The sequence below is a fragment of the Tyto alba genome, unplaced genomic scaffold, assembly GCF_018691265.1.
Source record: "Tyto alba isolate M040663 unplaced genomic scaffold, T.alba_DEE_v4.0 Super-Scaffold_1, whole genome shotgun sequence".
Classification (NCBI taxonomy): Eukaryota; Metazoa; Chordata; class Aves; order Strigiformes; family Tytonidae; genus Tyto; species Tyto alba.
Window position 1 is genome coordinate 690,741 of NW_024881261.1, and position 19,204 is coordinate 709,944.

General features: G+C 44.8%; 1 protein-coding gene across 1 annotated transcript; it reads right to left on the reverse strand.

Annotated features, from left to right (window-relative positions):
- Positions 1-1,831: 1,831 nt before the first annotated feature.
- On the reverse strand, positions 1,832-19,204 carry LRRC27 (leucine rich repeat containing 27). Its single transcript, XM_032992418.2, has 5 exons — positions 18,992-19,204; positions 18,535-18,665; positions 16,114-16,172; positions 7,835-7,987; positions 1,832-2,178 (listed from the first exon to the last, which is right to left on the reverse strand). The coding sequence occupies exons 1-5, from the start codon at positions 19,202-19,204 to the stop codon at positions 1,832-1,834; spliced, it is 903 nt and encodes a 300-aa protein (XP_032848309.2).

The following is a 19,204-nucleotide window of genomic DNA, read 5'->3' on the forward strand; positions in this document are numbered from 1 at the left end:
TAGTCTGGAACACGTGGATTGATTTCTGAACAGCAGTCCAAATGTCTGCATACAGTGGGAAAATATGCAGAGATATAAACAAGTCCTTCTAGCAAAATTTGTTCAATACATATACTTTTTATACCCTAGAAATGTCACATTCTTATGTCATGTGCAGAGTTTGCCCTCTAGCTGTAGCTTTCTGTCAGCAAAGCTAAAGTTACACTTAAGTTTACCTGGAATGTAACGTACGAATTAACTGACATAAATTTGTTTCCTGCTCAGTTGAAACGGGAATTCACGGAGTTGATGGCCAAGTTGGTAAGAAGCTTGGCAAGCCACCTGCCTTGTTTTGCGTTTTGTGAGGGAAAGCACTGTATATATTTACACTTGTAGCGCAAAATATTTGAAGTTACCTCTTCCCTTATAAACAGTCACCCAGGCAATCTATTCAGCAGCTAAATCACAATGTTTAAAAGACAATTACCCTGTAACACTTGCCTTTTCCTGTGCTCAAGTAAAGCTCGTTCCTCTTTCAGCTCCCTCTCTGCTCCCAACCTGCCCTTTTCAGCTGGCTTTGCCGGAGTCGTCCTGTCACAGGATAGAAACTCAATAAACTTACTGCTCTGGAGGGACGTTCTCCTTTTAAAATGGACGGCTTGATATTGTTGTTTAAATACTACAGAGAAAACTGAGCACATTTAACAATGGTGATAATACACGCCCAAAACGCAGTTTTTTATCTACTAGTGATCCTGCGTATGAGCAGTCTGCTTTATTTCCATATAACCCTTAAAATATTGAAAGGAAAAAGCCATGCTTAGGTAATTTACCTGAGTAATTACTTCACAGAAACCGCTGCGAGCCCAGGGTTGTATTGTGAGGAAACAAAGTAAAGCATAAACCGTGAATTCCGCCAGGTTTTCTCCGTACCGTTCATACTTCAGAAAGGAAAAAAAAAAACCCCAAGCCATGAGGGTATCGGTACCCAGCGGTGGGCAGGACGCGGGCGGCGGGCAGTGCCCGGTGGGGGGTGTCCCGCCGGCGGGGGGCCGGCCCCCACCCAGGGCAGCCGCCGGTTTGGGGAGCCCGGCCCCCCGCTGCGCACCCACCGCTCCGGAGGGGCAGGGGACCCACCCGGGGAGGGCGGAGGCAAGGCAGAAATTCACAGGACATCCAAAAATCCCTTCCCTGTTTTGTCTGCAGTGTGAGACCCGATCAAATGGTCGATATTAAAAATAAATAAATAAATAAATAAAATCACTCAGCTCTAGTTTGTTAAAAAACAGTGCTGAGAAATAATATTTAGGTAACAATAAAAACATTCACGAATATTGGGGGAGGGGGGAGTCACTGATATCATGGTAAATACTGAAAAAAAAAAAAAATTAAGAACATTTCCGGTGTATTTATTCTCTTAGGAAAAAAAAAAAAAAGTACTTTCTTTTTTCAGAAAGGATTCAACAAAAAATTCTCACAAATAGGGTTTGCATTACTCACATATTATGAAATATGACAAATAAAGCATTTATAAAATGATTTGTATGCCAGTGTAAAGGAATTTAATGTATTATCTTGTACTTACATGTAGTTATTTACCATCTTGTATATATTAGAAATGGAAAATTAAGTTACTGGCAGGATTCTACAGTTCTTTGTTATTGTGATTTATAAAATTGTATTTTTCAGTAGAATGAATTTAGACATTCAAGGGCACAATTATCAAAAGAGGAAGTAAATAAGGAAATAAAAAAGATGGATAGCATTTTTTAATTTTGGGGGAAAAGTCTTTAAAGTATTAGAAAATATAAAGGTTGTTTTGTATTCTATCTACTCATGTCAAAAATACCATTTATTCATCAAATACATATTTGACAATAATGATGCATATTAAGCTGCTTTTGTATCTTCCAGTAGCAACAGTTTCCCAGCACTTCAGACCCCGGTCAGACCCCACGGCGTGAAGCTTGGTCACCTGGAAAGACCTGCTGACTCCGAGCAGAGCTCTTCTTTCTTCCCGCGGTTCATGGGTTGCACCTACATGTTCGTCAGCAAGAGACTCTTCTTTTTCATCTTTTATAATTTCTTCTTTCAGCTTCTGAAATCGCAGCTTTTCCTCTTCGTTAGGCCACTCATCCGACAACTCCAGACCGGACTGCAACAGTTCACTTACGTTTAGCTTTTCAACAGGTGGCATTTCTGTTGGAATTAAAGGGAGATGGCGGTAGTCCTACGTGTCGATGAATTGTTCTTTAAGCAAAACACAATGTTTAGATAACGTCAGTCAATCAGTCTAGCAGAAGTAGGATTCGCTGGTCTTTTTTTAATACATATTTTACTCAAAGATTTTTCACAAGTTTAGAGCAATCCGTGTTCTGGAAGGAACCAACAGTCTACTGATGAATGTGAGCAGAACAGCGGCTTCCTTCTGATCGATAATTTATCTATCTCACAATCTGGCAAACTCTTCACCCAGCTTTTTATCAGTTCTACCACGCAGGAGCCGATTCAACTCACAATCAGTTCTGCTAAGTGCTTAATGCCTCTGACTGACACGGAGCCCGAGGAGCAGGGCCCCCGGCCCGCCGGAGCCCCCGCCTCCCCCGGGGGACCCTCGGCCCCGCAGCTGAGCCGGGGGTCCGCTGCGGACACCAGCAAGGGTTAGGCACAGCCGTGGCAAATACACCGAATTAGCAGCAGTTAGGCACAGCCGTGGCAAATACACCGAATTAGCAGCAGGGAACCCTGAAACAGAGCGGGACGCGGGAGCGGAAAATCCCAGCTGTATGCTGGGATCTCTGCTCTGAGGAAGAAAAGAGTGGAAATCAAGACTCACATAATGCGTGCAGATATAAGGACTGAGTTAAGGCTGTGTAAATCCATAACTTCCTCACTCCGTTTTCCTGCAGCATTTATAGCCTGCCAGTGTAGATGTGGGTAGAAATAAGTATTACATGAACGGTGTATGACTGAATTAGAGCTCTCTGTATGATGAATAGTAGTTAAAAATACGTTCCATGTATCAGAGGAAGTAAAAAGGCAAAGCAAACAGATACAATAATCATTAACATACTACAAGTGCCCAAATGCAATCTGTGAGTCAAAGCAGGAAAGATCTTTTAACATAATCCATTTAAATAGTTAATGTATTGTCACGTAATGGCGAAAACCAAAGCGCTGATGAAAGCCGTAGCACACCTCGCAGTTCATCCCAACTGGCATCTCAGGTTAAACAAATTTAGCATTATCTCAAATTACACCTTTACAGGGATTAATCTTCACACATAGCTGAAATTTCATCTTTACCTGATGATGATTAATTCCGGGGCACATCTACCCTGCACTCCAAAGTGTGACTTACACTTAGGTACACAAACCAGAGTTACCGGTAAGTTATCAGGGCACCCACAGAAGTGTCAAGCTCGGCAATAGTTGCCCACCACAGAATCCATCCTCTTTTTTGGGTGGGTCTGTGCCCCAGCCGTGCTGCTGCCCGAACAATAACCCCGACAGCCAACTGCATCTCCGCTCGCCTCTGGCCGCGGGGTTGAGAGACCGTAAGATACGCAAAGGTCGGGTTCTTACAAACTGGAGGCTCAGGAGGTTCCCTGAACCCTGGAGAAGAAACACGCTGGATTTCATCTCCCTCTTCTTCTCGCATTTTGGAGAAGCCTTATTCCAAGGTACATTCTGTTATCCTCTCTGCACGAAGTATGTATATACTACTTCTTACACACTGCTCTCATCCAACACGAACAGATGGGCCGCGTGGGAGGGAGCAAGAAACTCTTGCATATTACAGAAGGTTCCCAAACTTCATGTGCATGCCCACAGATTCTAAATATTAAAGGGATTATTTTTCTTTAAATATACCACTATCTAAACTAACATTAAACATAACAACATAATTAACTTCCAACACTGTTCCAGAGTACGATTTGCAATTGTTTTGTCATTCCAACCGATTGTGTTTGAATTAAGTAGAAGAGAATGCAATCCCACGTTCTTAAGCAGACAAAAGCAGCAGAAAAAGCGCTTTTGATTTGTTATTTTGAAGAACACAAAACAAATCCTCAACATTTTCAAGACTGTGTACCACTGAAGGGAGTTACAGACCAAAATAACTAACGAGAGTGTTTCAGGTATGTTACATGTTTACTTTGAAAAGAAGCGTATAACAAACGTGTAAGAGAGAACAGCTGTAATAGTCCACTTTACAAAATAAACACCACACTACCGTCAGACACTACTCTGCTAATTTCCAGACAAAACTCTCACTTCACATACTAACCTGAAGAGTGATCAGCTGTAACTAATTCTAAACTGCTTTCTGTGTTGCTAAGTATAGAAAGTGATCTCTGCAAAATAATACTGGTTCATCTCACACAGACAGATAAGACGAAAAGTTGACAGCCTATTTTCATAACCTGCACATCTTTAAAAACAAAATCAAGACAACCCAACCTCTTTCAGCTCATGATGAGCTCCTAGCACTAGTGTTAGGGGTACAGTACATAAATATACTTTGCCAGACGCCCCCAAGATGAATGTTTTCTTCTGTTCAGGGGTTTTATTTCTTTAGTCTAACATTAAAAAGACATGTTTTTGTTGCTACCCTAATTTTTTTTTTTTTTTTACTTTAGGTAACAATTAGAAATGCTCAAAGATACACCAATTTCCTAATTGCAAAGGAGAACATTCATAAGTACAGTAAGAACGTGGACTCTACTGCACAGAAGTTTTGTTTCTGTTTACATAATTTGCTTGCTAAAACTCACTTGAATGCTAGAGGAAGCTTAGTTTAACTGTTCTGAAGCATTCTAATTTCAACCACGATAAGGATTTGTTACCAAAACACTTTGACAGTCTATAAAAGGCATCATTTTGAATATCTGAGAGCCACATTAGATCTCATTGAAAATGAATGGCAAATGTTTGGCATTTTATTCCTGAGTGGTTTTCCTAATTCAATTCTAAACATTATTCTGCTGTTGATGGAAATACCAAGTAAACACCTACACTTGTCATTAGGCCTATGTCCAGAAAAACAAACATTAGCCCAAACTATGTATCCACAAATGAAGCACAAATTAAACTAAGATCTTACTTCCCTTTCATTTCAGTGCTCTGTAAACTAACGTAGCACAGTGCACCAGTAAACATGACGGATTCCACAGAAGGTACAGCAAAAAATAAGTTAAACAACTAGTATATGTTCCTATATTAAAATGCCAGTATTTAACCAAAAAACCCCCCAAACACTTAATGAAGCCCACCTGCTTCCATGGGCCACCGACTACCTTCCTAGGAAGAGGACCCGTCTGATTTTTTGTCACAGTGTTTAGCAATGGCCTGCTCCGATTCCTGTAGCACGTGCAATTCTGTGAAATGCAGAACCTTGGAGAACTTTGGGGTTCGAGCGCTCTCGTTGTGACTACATTAAAAACTACACTAGGACTGGACTTCTAAAACAGTAAAGTGTATTTAAAAGAGCAATCTTGCATCCTAAAAGGTCTGGTTTAATGTATGATTGGTTTCCTCCCTGGAAGGCCCTGTACATTCCTCCAGATGATGAATTTACACTAATTGTGACAGGACGTGGCTTGAGGCAGGTTCCAGGAGCGCTGCCTGCAGGCAGGGGCCGGGCTCCCTTCCTCGAGCACCTCCTCCAGTTGTCTCCGCTCTCCACCTACAACAGCTCTCCTCTAGCGTGATCCTTGCTTGAGGAGGTATCAAAATCGGTGTGAAGCTAACAGAACTGGTGCTCTGAAACTAAGCCTTGATTTGAGCCCTCTGAGAAAACAGTTTCACTTGCCAGCGCAAGTAGCCACCAGCTCCTTCTCTACTACGTCACGCGAATCCAGCTGCAGATTGCGCAGAAAGATCTCTTGCAAGTATAAAAGCCACGCTGGGTGGATAATACAGCTGGTATCATATTCTGTAACTCCACTTGCATCCTGCTGACTTAACATTAAGCAAGCAGATTTTTACCTATTATGCATGCTAAAACAAATGTCCATTCAAATAAAAAAAGTGATGTAAACATTAAGCACTGGTAACGCAAATAAAAGTTGTCCATGTAGAAAAACACACTGCTTGCTCTCCAGTCATGCTGAAGCGTGGTGAAATTTTAAAGTAAATAGTGGTAATTAAGCAACGCCACTGGGATATAATTTGTCTCAAAACAAGAATTGTAAACCAGGTCTTCAAACATGAAGACAACATTGGGAAGTTCTGAAAATGCACATCGTTTCCTTTAGCGACACCATACATGGAATTGAGATTAATAACCGCCCCCCCCAGTCATTATCTTTACATCAGTATTTTGATTTCATTTTCAGTATCGTGGTATTTTGAACTGATATTTTTATATTTCACCATATTGCTTAGCATTTTAAGTGCCTCACTCATACTCTGAATCTACTGCGTTCCCTTTAATGATATCGCATTTTAACACCCCTAATTCCAGTCTGATTCTCATGGTGTCCACAGTAATTAGCCTTCATTACAGGAAATCTTAAGTATGAGAAAAGGGTCTTCTGTGGGAATATGACCAGTATTTCTATTATTAATGACTTCTGGAGTCTATCAGAGCATAAATAATGCAAATTACGTTGCATCTTTTCCTCTCTGCTGACAACTTCTTAATTTTCCCCTCCTAATGTAAATTTATAACTGCGATACTGTGGAAAAAAAAAAAAAAAAAAAGAGAAAGCGTGATAAAGAACAAACTGTGTTTGCCTTTGAAGGCTGTGAGCTCGGACACGATATGAAAACACCAAAACCACCGTCGGCCTCCTGGTAGGCGGATGAAGCGTGCGGAGCAGCTTGCAAACATGGGTGACGGTGTGCGGTGTGGCTGTAGCACACTCACTCTTTAAAAAGAAGGCGGCCCGTGCTGCGGCGTGCATGCGGGTGTGATGCCTCCGTGCCCCCCCCGCCGTGGCCCGCAGGCGGGTGGGAGGCATTTCCCCCGGGCCCACCTCCCCTTCCCCTTTCCCCCCGTGCCCAGGCCGAGCAGCGGGGCGGGAGCCGGGCGCCGGCTCTGCAATGGGGGGGGGGGGGGGCAGCAGCCCCCCCGCTCCCGGGGACCCCGGCACGGTGCTCAGCGGCACCCCCCGCCGCCCCGGGCAGCCCCCAGCCCGCGGGACCCGCCGGGCTGGGCAAGTCGAGGAGGGCAAGGTGTTGGGTTTGACGCCCACGGGAGGCTGACACTAACCGCCCCGGCGTCCGCAGCAGCCCGAGTACCTGAACCAGTCTGTGTCCTGGAACAGGAGCTACAGACCCATCTGGAATTTTACCAGCTCCACCTTTTTTCTGTAAGTCAGGTACCGTATTTCCATTTTTTCCCCCAGTCATCTGCCGGTTAAGTGTCCTCTTTCACTTCCCTAATATCTCGGTTTCCCCCATGCCCCCTATAAAATGTCACCGACCTGTATTCTTGTCCTCCCTGCGGTCCTGATGAGCTGCCTGGCACCCACACCACCCACTTCCCATCATAGTGAAACAGCCCAACCTTCTGCTTGTGCTTCTCCTCTGCTGATTCTGAACAACAGCCTCTGCTGAAACTTCGTCTTCTGTTTCTCTAAGCGCATCACACGCAATTAAAACTTCCTCTTACACAAATACAACCTCTCCTTTTCCACTTAGACGTTTAAGATTCACGGTTTGATTTTTTTAATCACAACACTGAAGCATTTATTTTCCCTCATTTATTCCAGCCAGCAATATCCCTTTCAGAGGCGAAGGTGGATGACACGCACTAGCGAGAGGGCCCACAAGGAAAGCATCCCGTGGTTCACACCTTTTTCAAGCCAAATTACAGCAGACGCACACAAATACATCTCCAACATACCTGAAGTGGCTGGCTCCACAGAGAGCAGTTTTCCATTCCCACGGTCCCGAAGAAAGCACAGGAGGGATTTTAATCCATTTTGTATGACATCTTTTGGTGGAAATTCAAGTGGACAGTGTCTCAGATTCAAGGCTGTCAATGAAGTTAAGTTTCCTGGGGAAGTAATATAATTTAGCAAACACAGAATCACAGAACAGCCCAGGTTGAAAGGGACCTCGAAAGATCATCGGGCCCAACCTTTCGACATTTTGAAAGATGAATGAGTTTTCAGATATATATATATATCAGGTGAGTCAAAGTGAATGACTGGTATTTACTGTGTTTGTGATTTCTACGATAATTACCATTACTGCATATGCAGATACTATATACTACTTTAAATTATTTATTTGGCCGAGTCTAGTGGTTTTTAGTTTGCTGGTTTTAGAGCTACAAATAACTAACACGTTTATATATGCACAGTATTACCAATACCGTAATACTTAAGATTATTACCAAATTCCTGATGGGCTATATTTCTCTTTTCAAATCTCAGGCTATTCTGGACAGACTAGACTGAATTACATTGAAATATTTGCTTTCTCCTTGAAAGTAACTCCTCGGAACGCTGAAGTTGTTGATTTGCTATGCTTAATCAAGGCCACCTTCAGACTGAGGCTTCTGTGACAAAAGAAGTCAGCTGAAACCCAGTTCCAGAGTTTGCACCAGAGGTACACAGAACCAAAGGCGTATTTTATCACTTCATATACTTTTAATTGAACCTCAGAACTGTCACCTCTTCTGTCAAGCACACCTGCCTTTTCCCAGCGTGGGAACTCATCTCTGAGCTGAGCCAGAGATGCAGCATGCAGCGGGCGTGTATTCTGCCCCTTAATGACTTCAGGCATTTTATATTTTGGTTTCTGAGACGTTTCACATGAATTTGTATAAAACAGACCCTTATGCCTGTCATTCTTCTTGTGATTGTTTTCAGGCCTTCTCTTCTTCTACCTGATTTTGCCCTTATGTTCTCCTGCTGCTTAATAGCTTTGCAATCTTTTAATGTTTTGGATTTTTAAAAATTTTTAAATATTTAATTTCTCTCTAAGCAAATGATTCTCCCCATTCAAGATTAGTCTAGACAAAATGAACTTTCTCCCAACAGCTTAGCTAACCAGCACAATCCTCCAGCTGCTGTTATTGTGCTTTTGCCCTAACTTCATTTTTTCATGGGAAAGGAAAAGAATTACAGTTATCCTTCTTTTCTTTCTAGTGCACTGTTCTGATTTTCTACTTCTAACATCACTGGGTCTATGTAGCTTCTCACCCCCAGCCTCACTGTTCGCTATCCTTGCCCAAGGAAACAAAGAGCCACCAGCTCCTGAGGACAAACAAGAGGGACATAAATCTTCAGCCTCCCAAGGGCTACTGAGCCCCTGCATCACACAGGCCTGTCAGCCTCCTGCCCACCTCAAAAGCAGAAGTACACGCAGCACAGTTACGTGTGTAAAGAGAAGACGACCAGCAGGGTGGAAAGTCATCTGTCATGTTCTGCTTGCTGTCCGGTAAAATGGGAACAAAGTGCAAAATACACACAATCAATTTCAGAATCAGATTTATGCTGGTTATTTATGAATATTTATAAATTATGTTTCAGAGAAGTAAAATAAAATGAGCAGTTTTCCCTTCCTAACTAGATTTGCAGAATTAAATAATACTTTCAGCCATTTTTGACTCAGACAAAAGCACAACAGTTGAAATCTGTTCAATCTTTCAAAAAATAAATGTACCAGGTCTCTAAAAGAAAGGTAACGCCATCTTTTGGCCTGACATTTATTTTAGATTGACATATGGTTTATAATACTGTATTTAGGAAGTGCAGCATTGAAAACCACATAGACAGTCTCAATCAAGTCAACGAGAATATATTTTTCATATTGTATTACCGGAGTCACACTTTAAATCTCCATTTACAACTTGACTGTATAGTCTACTCTGCCTCAGTTTCCACAGGCTGACTGCTTAAAATTCTGTGTCTATCTGCTTTACTCATCACAAGGTAAAATAGTGTATTTGCTCTTTAAAAATGTTTTTGTAAAATCTTACTTGCAGAAATGACAAATACATTACTAATAGCACAGCTATTTGCTTTTAAATTACCAGTAATTAAAGCTGAAAGGAATGTTACAAAACAAATTTTACAATGTGATTAACAACTCCATTTGACGTTACTTCTCTGGAAATGCCAACTGCAGCAATACTGACAAAGTACACCTAAAAACAAAAAGTGAAAACCAGCACGAGAGCAACTGAAGGCAGTGAGCAGCTGAAGCGGGTGCCGGGGTTCTCTGGGAAGCTGGGGAGCACGAAGCAGTTTTTCCAAACGTCACGATGGGGACAACTGCTGGATCCTTTGGGATCCCTTCTCTTGGAAGAGAGACTTGGGACCCAAGTGCAAATGGATTCTTCACATCGAGGAGACAGTATGTCCAACCTGCTACATCAAAAACTATACCACAGCTACACACAGAATTTACTGCGACATCCTATTACCGCCATGGAATGCACATTTGTTCTCCAAATTCTTTCTTTCAGTGAAATGCAGAACAAAGGCACCTAAAACCTGTTTCTTTTCAACTACATTCCCATTTTTCAATGTTTTTCTGGGTTTTTCTTTTCTTTTTTTTTTTTTTTTTTTTTTGCTTAGCCGACTGGTAGCTTACCAGTAGTGTAAGAAAACCAGTTTTCCCATCACAACACCGACAAAGTTACTTACTTGAGAGTTAAGGAAAATTCAGCTCAAACATCAAAATGATTCAAAACTTATTTTTTTTTTCTCTTCACAGACCATAGCTAGAACACTCAAATTTTAATCAGAATTATACTTTAAAGTCTGCTAATGTTGAACTCAAATTGGGAAGCAGTGAAAACCAGAACGGTCTGAATCGTTCTGAAATTGCACCCAAATTGCAACTGAGGTGATTTAGATAAACTGAACAGGAACGGAACTGAAAAAATTATTTGTTGAAATCCCTGGGGAAACATACTGTTGTTTTACTGTAAGTTAAGTTTATGAGGGAACAATGTGGAATCAGCCTGCCAAAGTCTCGCGGAAGGACAAGAGTTCTGAGGGAAGGTCAGAAAAAAAGAGTGTCCAGTACCAGAGACCGAGGGAAATACCCCAGGCAGGCAAACTGGCAAAAACAACCCCCTCAAAAATCCAAACCAAAGCAAAGCAAAACCCACAAGGAAGAATTACTTGACTACAAACTAAAAATACAACAGACCAGCAGTACTGTATACTTCATTATGTTACAGAGTAACAAAAGTGCTTAAAACTGAAAATCTGTGTTTATTCCAGAGACTAAACATGCTGTTGTGTAATTACTGCTGTTGCTTTTGTCAAGAAATATCGCCACAGAGCTCACATGCAACTATATCTGTCAAACGAGCACACATCCCAGTGCTCCACATCTTATTGCTAGCTGTCAGTAAAGCTGGTAAGGAATGCTGAGGTTTGGAGGTTTAGTAAATTGACTGTATTCTAACAATCCAAAACCAAAAGTTTGCTCAGTGAGCTACAATTACCAGAATGCCTTTTCATACAGTCACGATTCACAAATTAGAAAATTACTTCAAATAATCATAAAATATAAATGGAGAAAGAAAGAGCTACATTATTAACAAGAAGAAATGGCTTTGAAAATGCACCTTGTAAAGAAATACTTGGAAATACAATTAGATTTAAAATAGCTTAGTATGGAGAAATTTAAACTATTTTTAAATGGAAACGATCAGAATGAATCACACAGATGACTTCAGTACTGGAAAAATGAAATCGCTTTTTTATCTTGCTGAAAACCGCTCAGGTTTGACCACGATTTGAATGCAGTGGGGGAGTTACAGGGGACATGCCGCTACAGCTCAGGCGGCGGGATGTGGCAGTACGCACTGACTGCGCTTGCACGCCTGGGAGGATGGCAAACTGGCACTCTACCTTTCAGAATCCTTTTCAAAAATCATTTGCATAAGTTTTAAACGGCATCACCTACCGAGAACTCTCCATGCTTTAGAGCTGCTCCTAAATCATTCTGAAGAACGCTTGGGTAGATGCAGCAATAAAGTTATCGAGCTTCTACGCAATGCTTTCTTCAGGAGGCTTGAAGAGCACAATATTCTCACCCCCATTTTACAGCGGGGGAAACCGAGGCGTGGGCAGTCCAGTGACTTCTCCCCTAAGCCGGGTGGCTCTCCTGGCTTCTCCAGCGAGCCCCGGCAGCCCTGGAACGAGAAGGCACGTCAAGCAAGTTCCCTACAGCACTGCCCAACTGGCAGGCAGTACGCTGGAGTTCCAAACGGTTTTTTTGAAACGTGTTGGCTGGCAATGAGTTTTTCATCTTTGACAGTTAAATTCAGAAGACATGATAATTCTACACAAATCAGGTGAGCCAGTATAAACGCTCTAGGAACAGCCACAGGCAAATAACAAAACTGTTTTGTCACCACTGAGACTTCAGCTCCCCTTCTGAAAGATTTTTTCATTCATTGAACGAGTAGTTTTTCACTATAAAAAAGTTCAACAAATGAAGGCAAACATTGCAAATTCATTCCAGGCCTAGGTGAAAAACACCCCCAAGAAATGAAGACTAGCAGAGAATTATCATGGATCATCCTCCAAACTCATCTGTTTACATTATAAACTTTTTGCTTGGTATTGATGATACCAGCATCATAAAACCCGGTATTCTACTCACTGCAAAAAGAGAACACAAAGAATGACGGAACGGCCACTGTAGGACAGCAACTCTAATTTAAGTCAGTGCTGACACTGTCAGCATAGCTCCTGCTCTGTCTCTTGATACAGGTGGTTATGATGGCAAGTGCACCGACAGGAGAGCGACAGAGAAGGGTAGGAGGAAGAACGGGCTGGGAATTAGCTCGCGAAACATGATTTTGTCAGAAAAAGGTGTCTTGTCAAAACACGAGTGTTTTGTAAAATAGTACTAGATTTTGACAACCCCTCATAACGTCACAGCACAATTCCCAGTTTTCCTCCCAGTTTACCGGGTGGACGGCTTGGTAATCCCCTCGGGTCCCCGTGACCGGAGGAGCCTGCGATGCCCCTGCCTGGGGGGTCCTGACAAGCTCAGCTCCACGCAGGGAGCCGGGAAGCCTTTAGTCACCGGGACTAAGGCAGCCCTTGCTTTACGCCCGCCCTCCTCCAGCGAAGCTGCAAATCACTGTGCTGGCCCAAGTCTCACGTTGTCCACTGTGTAAGGAGTCGAGGCTGAAGCCGCTGGGCTGCTGCTGGGCGGGCAGAGGCAGGCACGGTTCTGCAGATCACGGGTGCGCACACCAGCACAGGCACACAGCTATACCCGTTACACGGGGGCAACTGTGGTATATACGCAACTGCTAGGTGGCAATGCCACGGGCATACGGGCTCTGTCAAGGGACCGGGTCCTCCGGGGCAAGGCACGTGGTAGGACAGCATCGCCCCAGGAGAACAATCCTGCCAGCCTTGCCGCCGTTAAAAACACCGCAGTGGATGTGCGCAGGCGATGGTGCCGCTCCCGCGAGCGGAGCTGGCAGGGCAGGGCAGGGCAGGGGAAAGCAGAGCAGAGCAGGGCAGAGCAGGGCAGAGCAGGGCAGAGCAGAGCAGGGCAGAGCAGGGCAGAGCAGGGCAGAGCAGAGCAGGGCAGAGCAGAGCAGGGCAGAGCAGGGCAGAGCAGAGCAGGGCAGAGCAGAGCAGAGCAGGGCAGAGCAGAGCAGGGCAGGGCAGAGCAGGGCAGAGCAGAGCAGGGCAGAGCAGAGCAGAGCAGGGCAGAGCAGAGCAGGGCAGAGCAGCCGGGACCCGGCCCCCCCCGCCCAGCCCGGCTGTCACTGCAGCACTCGCTAAGGAGCACGTAGGTGCCGCCGGGAAGCCTGGCAGCGGGCGCCCCTCCAGACACCTCCAGCCATCTGTCAGCCCGCGCTGCCGCCCAGCAAACCGGCCCCGGAGAGCCTGCCGCGCTCTTTGCCAATTGCTGTGGCTTGAGCCGAAGCTCCGACGCAGCAGGCAGGCTGGCAGCCCCTGTTCTGGTACCTGTCACCCACGCAGCCGGCAGAAGTGGGTAAGTGTCGCGTGTGGTAGGAATTCCCTCGTCTAAATACCGAGCTGGGAAACCTGCAATGACCAAAGTATTACAGCAGAAGGGAGCCCTGCCCCGAAAACAGCACTGCAAAGTTTTACCGCAGGAAGGCCAGCGCACCAGTGACCTGTTCTACTCTGGCTAACACAAGGACGTTTAAATCAGTGGGTTTTTGTTTCAGGCGCTGCTCAGCTCAGGGTAGAAAGAGCAGAGTTGCTCCAGGAACAGGCTGCCTCATGCGAAGCAGTAACGGAACGAGTGACGCCCTGTCCTTCCTCTGCCTGGGCCACCAGCCTTTCCTCTCCAGCAGCCAGATGGGTGACAGCAGGGCTGCACTGGTCACCGCATGCAACTCCAGTTTGAGGTCGCTTCCCTGCATCCTTATGTGCTTTGATCCCCTGTTCAAGTATCTCCTAGAAGAGCTGTTTGAAGGAGAGCTGACTCCACAGGAATAAGCCATGTTTCAGGGTGCAGCTAACGGCTAACTAGTACAGCAGAGGCGGCAGCACGTGTGAATCGTGTCCGAGCAAACAGCATCTGAACTGCAGGGCTCAGCTGGTTCCTTCTTCCCGGTGAAGGCCTGAAGATTCCATCAGGTCAACTGGGGCGCAGCACGCCTGCCCCTCCGTCACGCTGGCTGCGAAAGATTTCAGCACAGAGCTGGGCGAGGGCAGAGGGGATTCTGGCCTGCCCCAGGAGGATGAGCTGGCCCGAAGCCCGTGGGTAGCAGGCCTGAGGAACGCAGGGACCCACGGGGCTGAAGAGAGACAGGTCTGCGTGGAAGATCCTGGTGCTGGAAACCTCGAAAAGGAACCAGTCCAGAATAACTGCTAGATGGAAAGCAAGAGGGTCAGCATTGCTCCGGCAGCATTTTCTGCCAAAATCTGAGCAAAAGTAGGGGGCTAGAACGGCTGTGATGCAAGGGTATTTGCCGTGCCTGGTCGCTTTCTCAGTGCACTGCCCAAGGGGCAGGAGCACAGCATTACGTGGGGATAGCAACGCGCTGTTAAAGGAACAGCAAGCTTATCAGTGCCTGGGAACATTCTCGGGCCTTCGACTACGACTGCATCACCGAACGGTGGGCTCGGACCTCGGGATGCCCGTCTGGCTGTGCCAGCCAGGCCTCCCCCGGCAGCGCCAGCCCCAGACCCGCGCCCAGGGGAGTTCTGCACGCTGCCACGGGGACAGGGCATTCCTCAAGGAACGGGTCCCCCTGTGCCGCTGGCCTCAGTACCTGGGGACATTCCCGGGCGCGCTTTAGTCACGAGCTGAGGTGTCATCTCAGGGCCAGAGGCGGGAGGCTTTATGCCGGCGGTGCTGGAAAGTGAGAACAAGCATAAGGGGAGCGGGGCGAGGCACAGCAGCCAGCGCCGTCTGCCGCGAGCAACTCCGGAGAGGGACGCCCACGTGCCGTCCAAACGCCGGCTGCGCGGGCAGAAGGAAGCGAGGGCTGACTGAACACCTCCAGCTGAAATATTCTGCTCTGTTGTAGCCGTGTGGCCATCTTCGGGTCAAGCCACTTTTGGCCACACAAGCCCAGGCTCCAGGGGCAGCTTTGGAGGTCAGGCTCCCAGCACGACACCTGGGAGCCTGACAGCTCAGACAACATCAAACAGGGATAAAAACCCACCCCAACACTTCTGCTCTGAGGACTCAGAGCCCAAGGAGTCCCAGCTGGAGCGTCCCAGGAGTCCACGCAACCTGCTCTGTTTTGTTTAGGATCATTTAATTTGGAAATACTTGTTATTTCAAAGTAGCAACTCCTAATGCAAAAAGAGGCAGTAAAATGAAGTTACGAACCATAAAGACAACTTGGAGTGTAAGAAACTGCTGTAGAAGTTCTCGGCTCTAATCACATTTAGCTATATACGTCTCACTATGTAAATGCCCGAGATTTGCTTTTTACTTCAGCCTTACTCAGAGAAACAACATTGAACATTTCCAACCAGAACGCTGCAGACATTTTAATAAGATTTTCCCCTCTTATCAATGGAGGCAATCATTATAAATAACCTAAGTAATTTTTCCCCTCCTCTCATGGTACATGTTCGTGGTAAGTTAAAACCATTCTTTAGATAAAATCAAAATATATCAAAGTCTAACCACAGAATTAAACATTACGAGTCAAAAAATGTCTTTGATATCTTCAAAAAAGAAGTGAGTACTTACCAAGCTCTGTGGGTAGCTCTTTTATAGGATCCCTTTCTAAAAGCAGTGTTTTCAATTGCCTTTTGAATAAAACAGAAAATAGGAGCAACTGTAAGAGTGAAGTCCATTTAATTAAATAGAAACACAAGACTATTTTTCCTCCTTAGTTCTTTCTTGCTTTTGTTTCCTACTACAGAAAGGATTCCACAAGGCAAATCCAAACTTCTCTATTGTTAACATCAGTGTTGGAAAATATCACACCCAAAGCTTTCGGGTAGGACAATCTGAGGTTTTAATTTATGTCCATTTATTATAAACTACTTCAGTATTTAGTATCTGATCTTTCTTTGCAAAGCCTGTTTACCACTTTAAAGTCTGATACTGACAGTTCCAATTGCAAACACATGATTTCCAGCTGTTTACAACTTTGCTGAACTTCAACTGTTTGGGTTGAGTGTGTTCCTCAGGCTAAATTTGAGCTAAAACCGATCAGCCTTTTTGATAAGGAGATTAGAAAGAAATATGACCTATTTGTATTTCATTTTGTCCACTTCTTATTTTCAGAAGTACTAGTGGTCCTATTCTTGGAAGCAGCTTGACGTGGGTCACATTCGACATCTATGGCATTTGTGTCACATGTGAGATAATACCTTTTTGATACACCTGAAAAATCTGTAAACATTTAGGCAAATCCTAAGCTTCTTAAAAAAAGTCGGTGTGCCCATGCTCCGAAAACAGTCGGCACTGCTTAGCACGTAAACCGCCCAGCGTCGCTGCAGATGCTGCTGCTCGGAGGGGCTCCGATGGGAGCCCCTGGGCTACTGCGTGTTTAGGGTCCGGGCCCACCCGGGCTAATGCAGGGGCTGTCCCTTTGCCCCTTGCAGCACACAGCCCCTGGCCCCGGGCAGCTGTGAAATGGAGAGGGCACAGAAACCATGCTCCGCCTGCTTCCCAGCCTTTGACCGCTTCATTCTGCCATTCTAGTGGCACTCTCTTAAATAGCTTTTAATATCCAGCAGCAAACACATCAGCTCCAATGGTATTCTATAGGCAAGGTGCTGCTCATACCATACGTGAAAAATCATCCTAACAGAGAAGTTGGTGGGTTTTTATTTACTTGTGTTGCAATTTCACACGTTTACTGTTAAAATTCAACAAAACAAACAAGAAGAAAGCTTGGTAGTTTCTGTCATAACATTTCTTTACCTCTAGGAAAGAAAAACAAATCAAACATTCTGGCAGCTGCTCAACACTGGATTAACATTTGTGGCAAACGGGACGCGAAGAGAGGAAGAAGAGGGTGCTGTGCAGCTGGTGAGCGGTGAGGACATCGCGACCTCGGCCGGCCAGCAGCCTGGGCAGCCGCAAACAGGGATGTAGAAAAACCAAGATAAGGATGCGGAGATCTGCCCGAAGCAGACATGCCAGGCTACGGTTAATGGAAAACGTCCGGCCGTTTCCTTAAACGGTGGAAAGTTTTGTGCCTTGAGCTAGGGGTGTACAGAGCGTTGTGTTTGGGCTCGCAAGATTTAATGAGCCAGCAGGCCCAGGACAGCAGTGACTGACTGGAAGCCAGCGAGGTGTCGGGTGCGTTACGGACAGGGGTAACGCCCGATGCGCTGTCAGTCCTCGGCGCGTGGACAGCGCTGAAGAACGCGTGTAACCGACCGGGCCCTCTGCTTGTGTGTCATCGGCCGCTAGGAAGAGCCATAAACGCGCTGGTAGCGGCAATGAACCACTTCGATTTATGACTCTCATAGACTTGCCCGAGTCCGTTATTTTTTTTTTTATTCCGGTAGCAAAATAATTTCTTTGTCCCTGTTAATTACCACATATTGTGATTTGTGGTCTTCCCCTTCCGGAATGGGAAGGGAGGAATTGTCCAAAGACATTTAAAAAAAAAAAAAAAAAAAATGGTGGGAAGTTAGTTTTGGTGATCCTGGCAATGTGAAAGTAAGTACACTTTTCAGGGTCAGAGCAACACGGTGTACTTTCTCCCTCACATACCCCTTCTGAATCGGTGACAGCAAATTAATCCTTCCAATGGGGAATACCTCGTCAGACTACTTCAACACCAGATTAATGGGTAAAGTTCTTTGACTAAACTGTCCTTGATTGTCACTTAGGGGTGACATGAGGTTTGTGACTGGGAGTCCCTGTTTTGGCCTCACCTACCATCCTGTAAAAACTTGCATGAGAAGACTAACAGGTCTTACATTTCTAAAGCTAAAAGTTTAGAAATTCACTATGTAATATTAATTGGACCTATTAGCTCATCTGAGCTCTTGTAAACAAAATTAAGCCTATTTACTGCTCTCCTGCACTGAGGTCAACGCCAGACAAAAGCTTGTAAAAGTCTGACTGTTACAATGAAATTACAGTGAGGCAAATAGAAGACAAATACATTTGTTATTAAATTATATGTATGACCAATGATCTCACCTGTGGTAACCGATTCCAGGGGGAAGAGCTTTAATCTTGTTATACCAGAGATCCAGCCAAACAAGATGTGGCAGTTTTTGAAATAAATCCTCAGGAATTGTTGATATGACATTTCCTTCCCGATGAAAGTACTAAGGGAGAAAAACATAAACATGTTTTAAATCCAGAAAGAGAGGGTCTGTTCTTTGGCATGCAAAATGTCGAATGTGAAAACTGTAAACCACTCTACGCTTTTATGGAAAGAACACCATTAAAGGGGATTAAAGGATACACAGCTCTATAAATTTCACGCAGAAGGGATTTATTTAAGGACTTTTTCCTAAAAAAACCCCGCAGGAATTAAGGATCATAGCTAAGAATATGTAGCTTTTCCACTCATCTGACTAAGCAATGAGCCCTTAGCTATTCTGTGCTATGCTCTAGCGAAAGGTATCAGAAGTACTCATAAAATACTCACCTTTATGCTGGGCAGTCTATATATTTCTTTATTAAGATGTTTCATGTTTTTTCTGCTGGCATCAAGAGTACTTGAAGATGACGACAGACACTGTTCAGCAGCTTCCCCGATCTCTTCTGATGAACTAGAACCAGACAAATTTCTCTTTTTGAGACGTTCGGCTCCAAAATTATCGCTGCTGCCATTAAACTCTTGAGAGTAGTTGTCATCCAT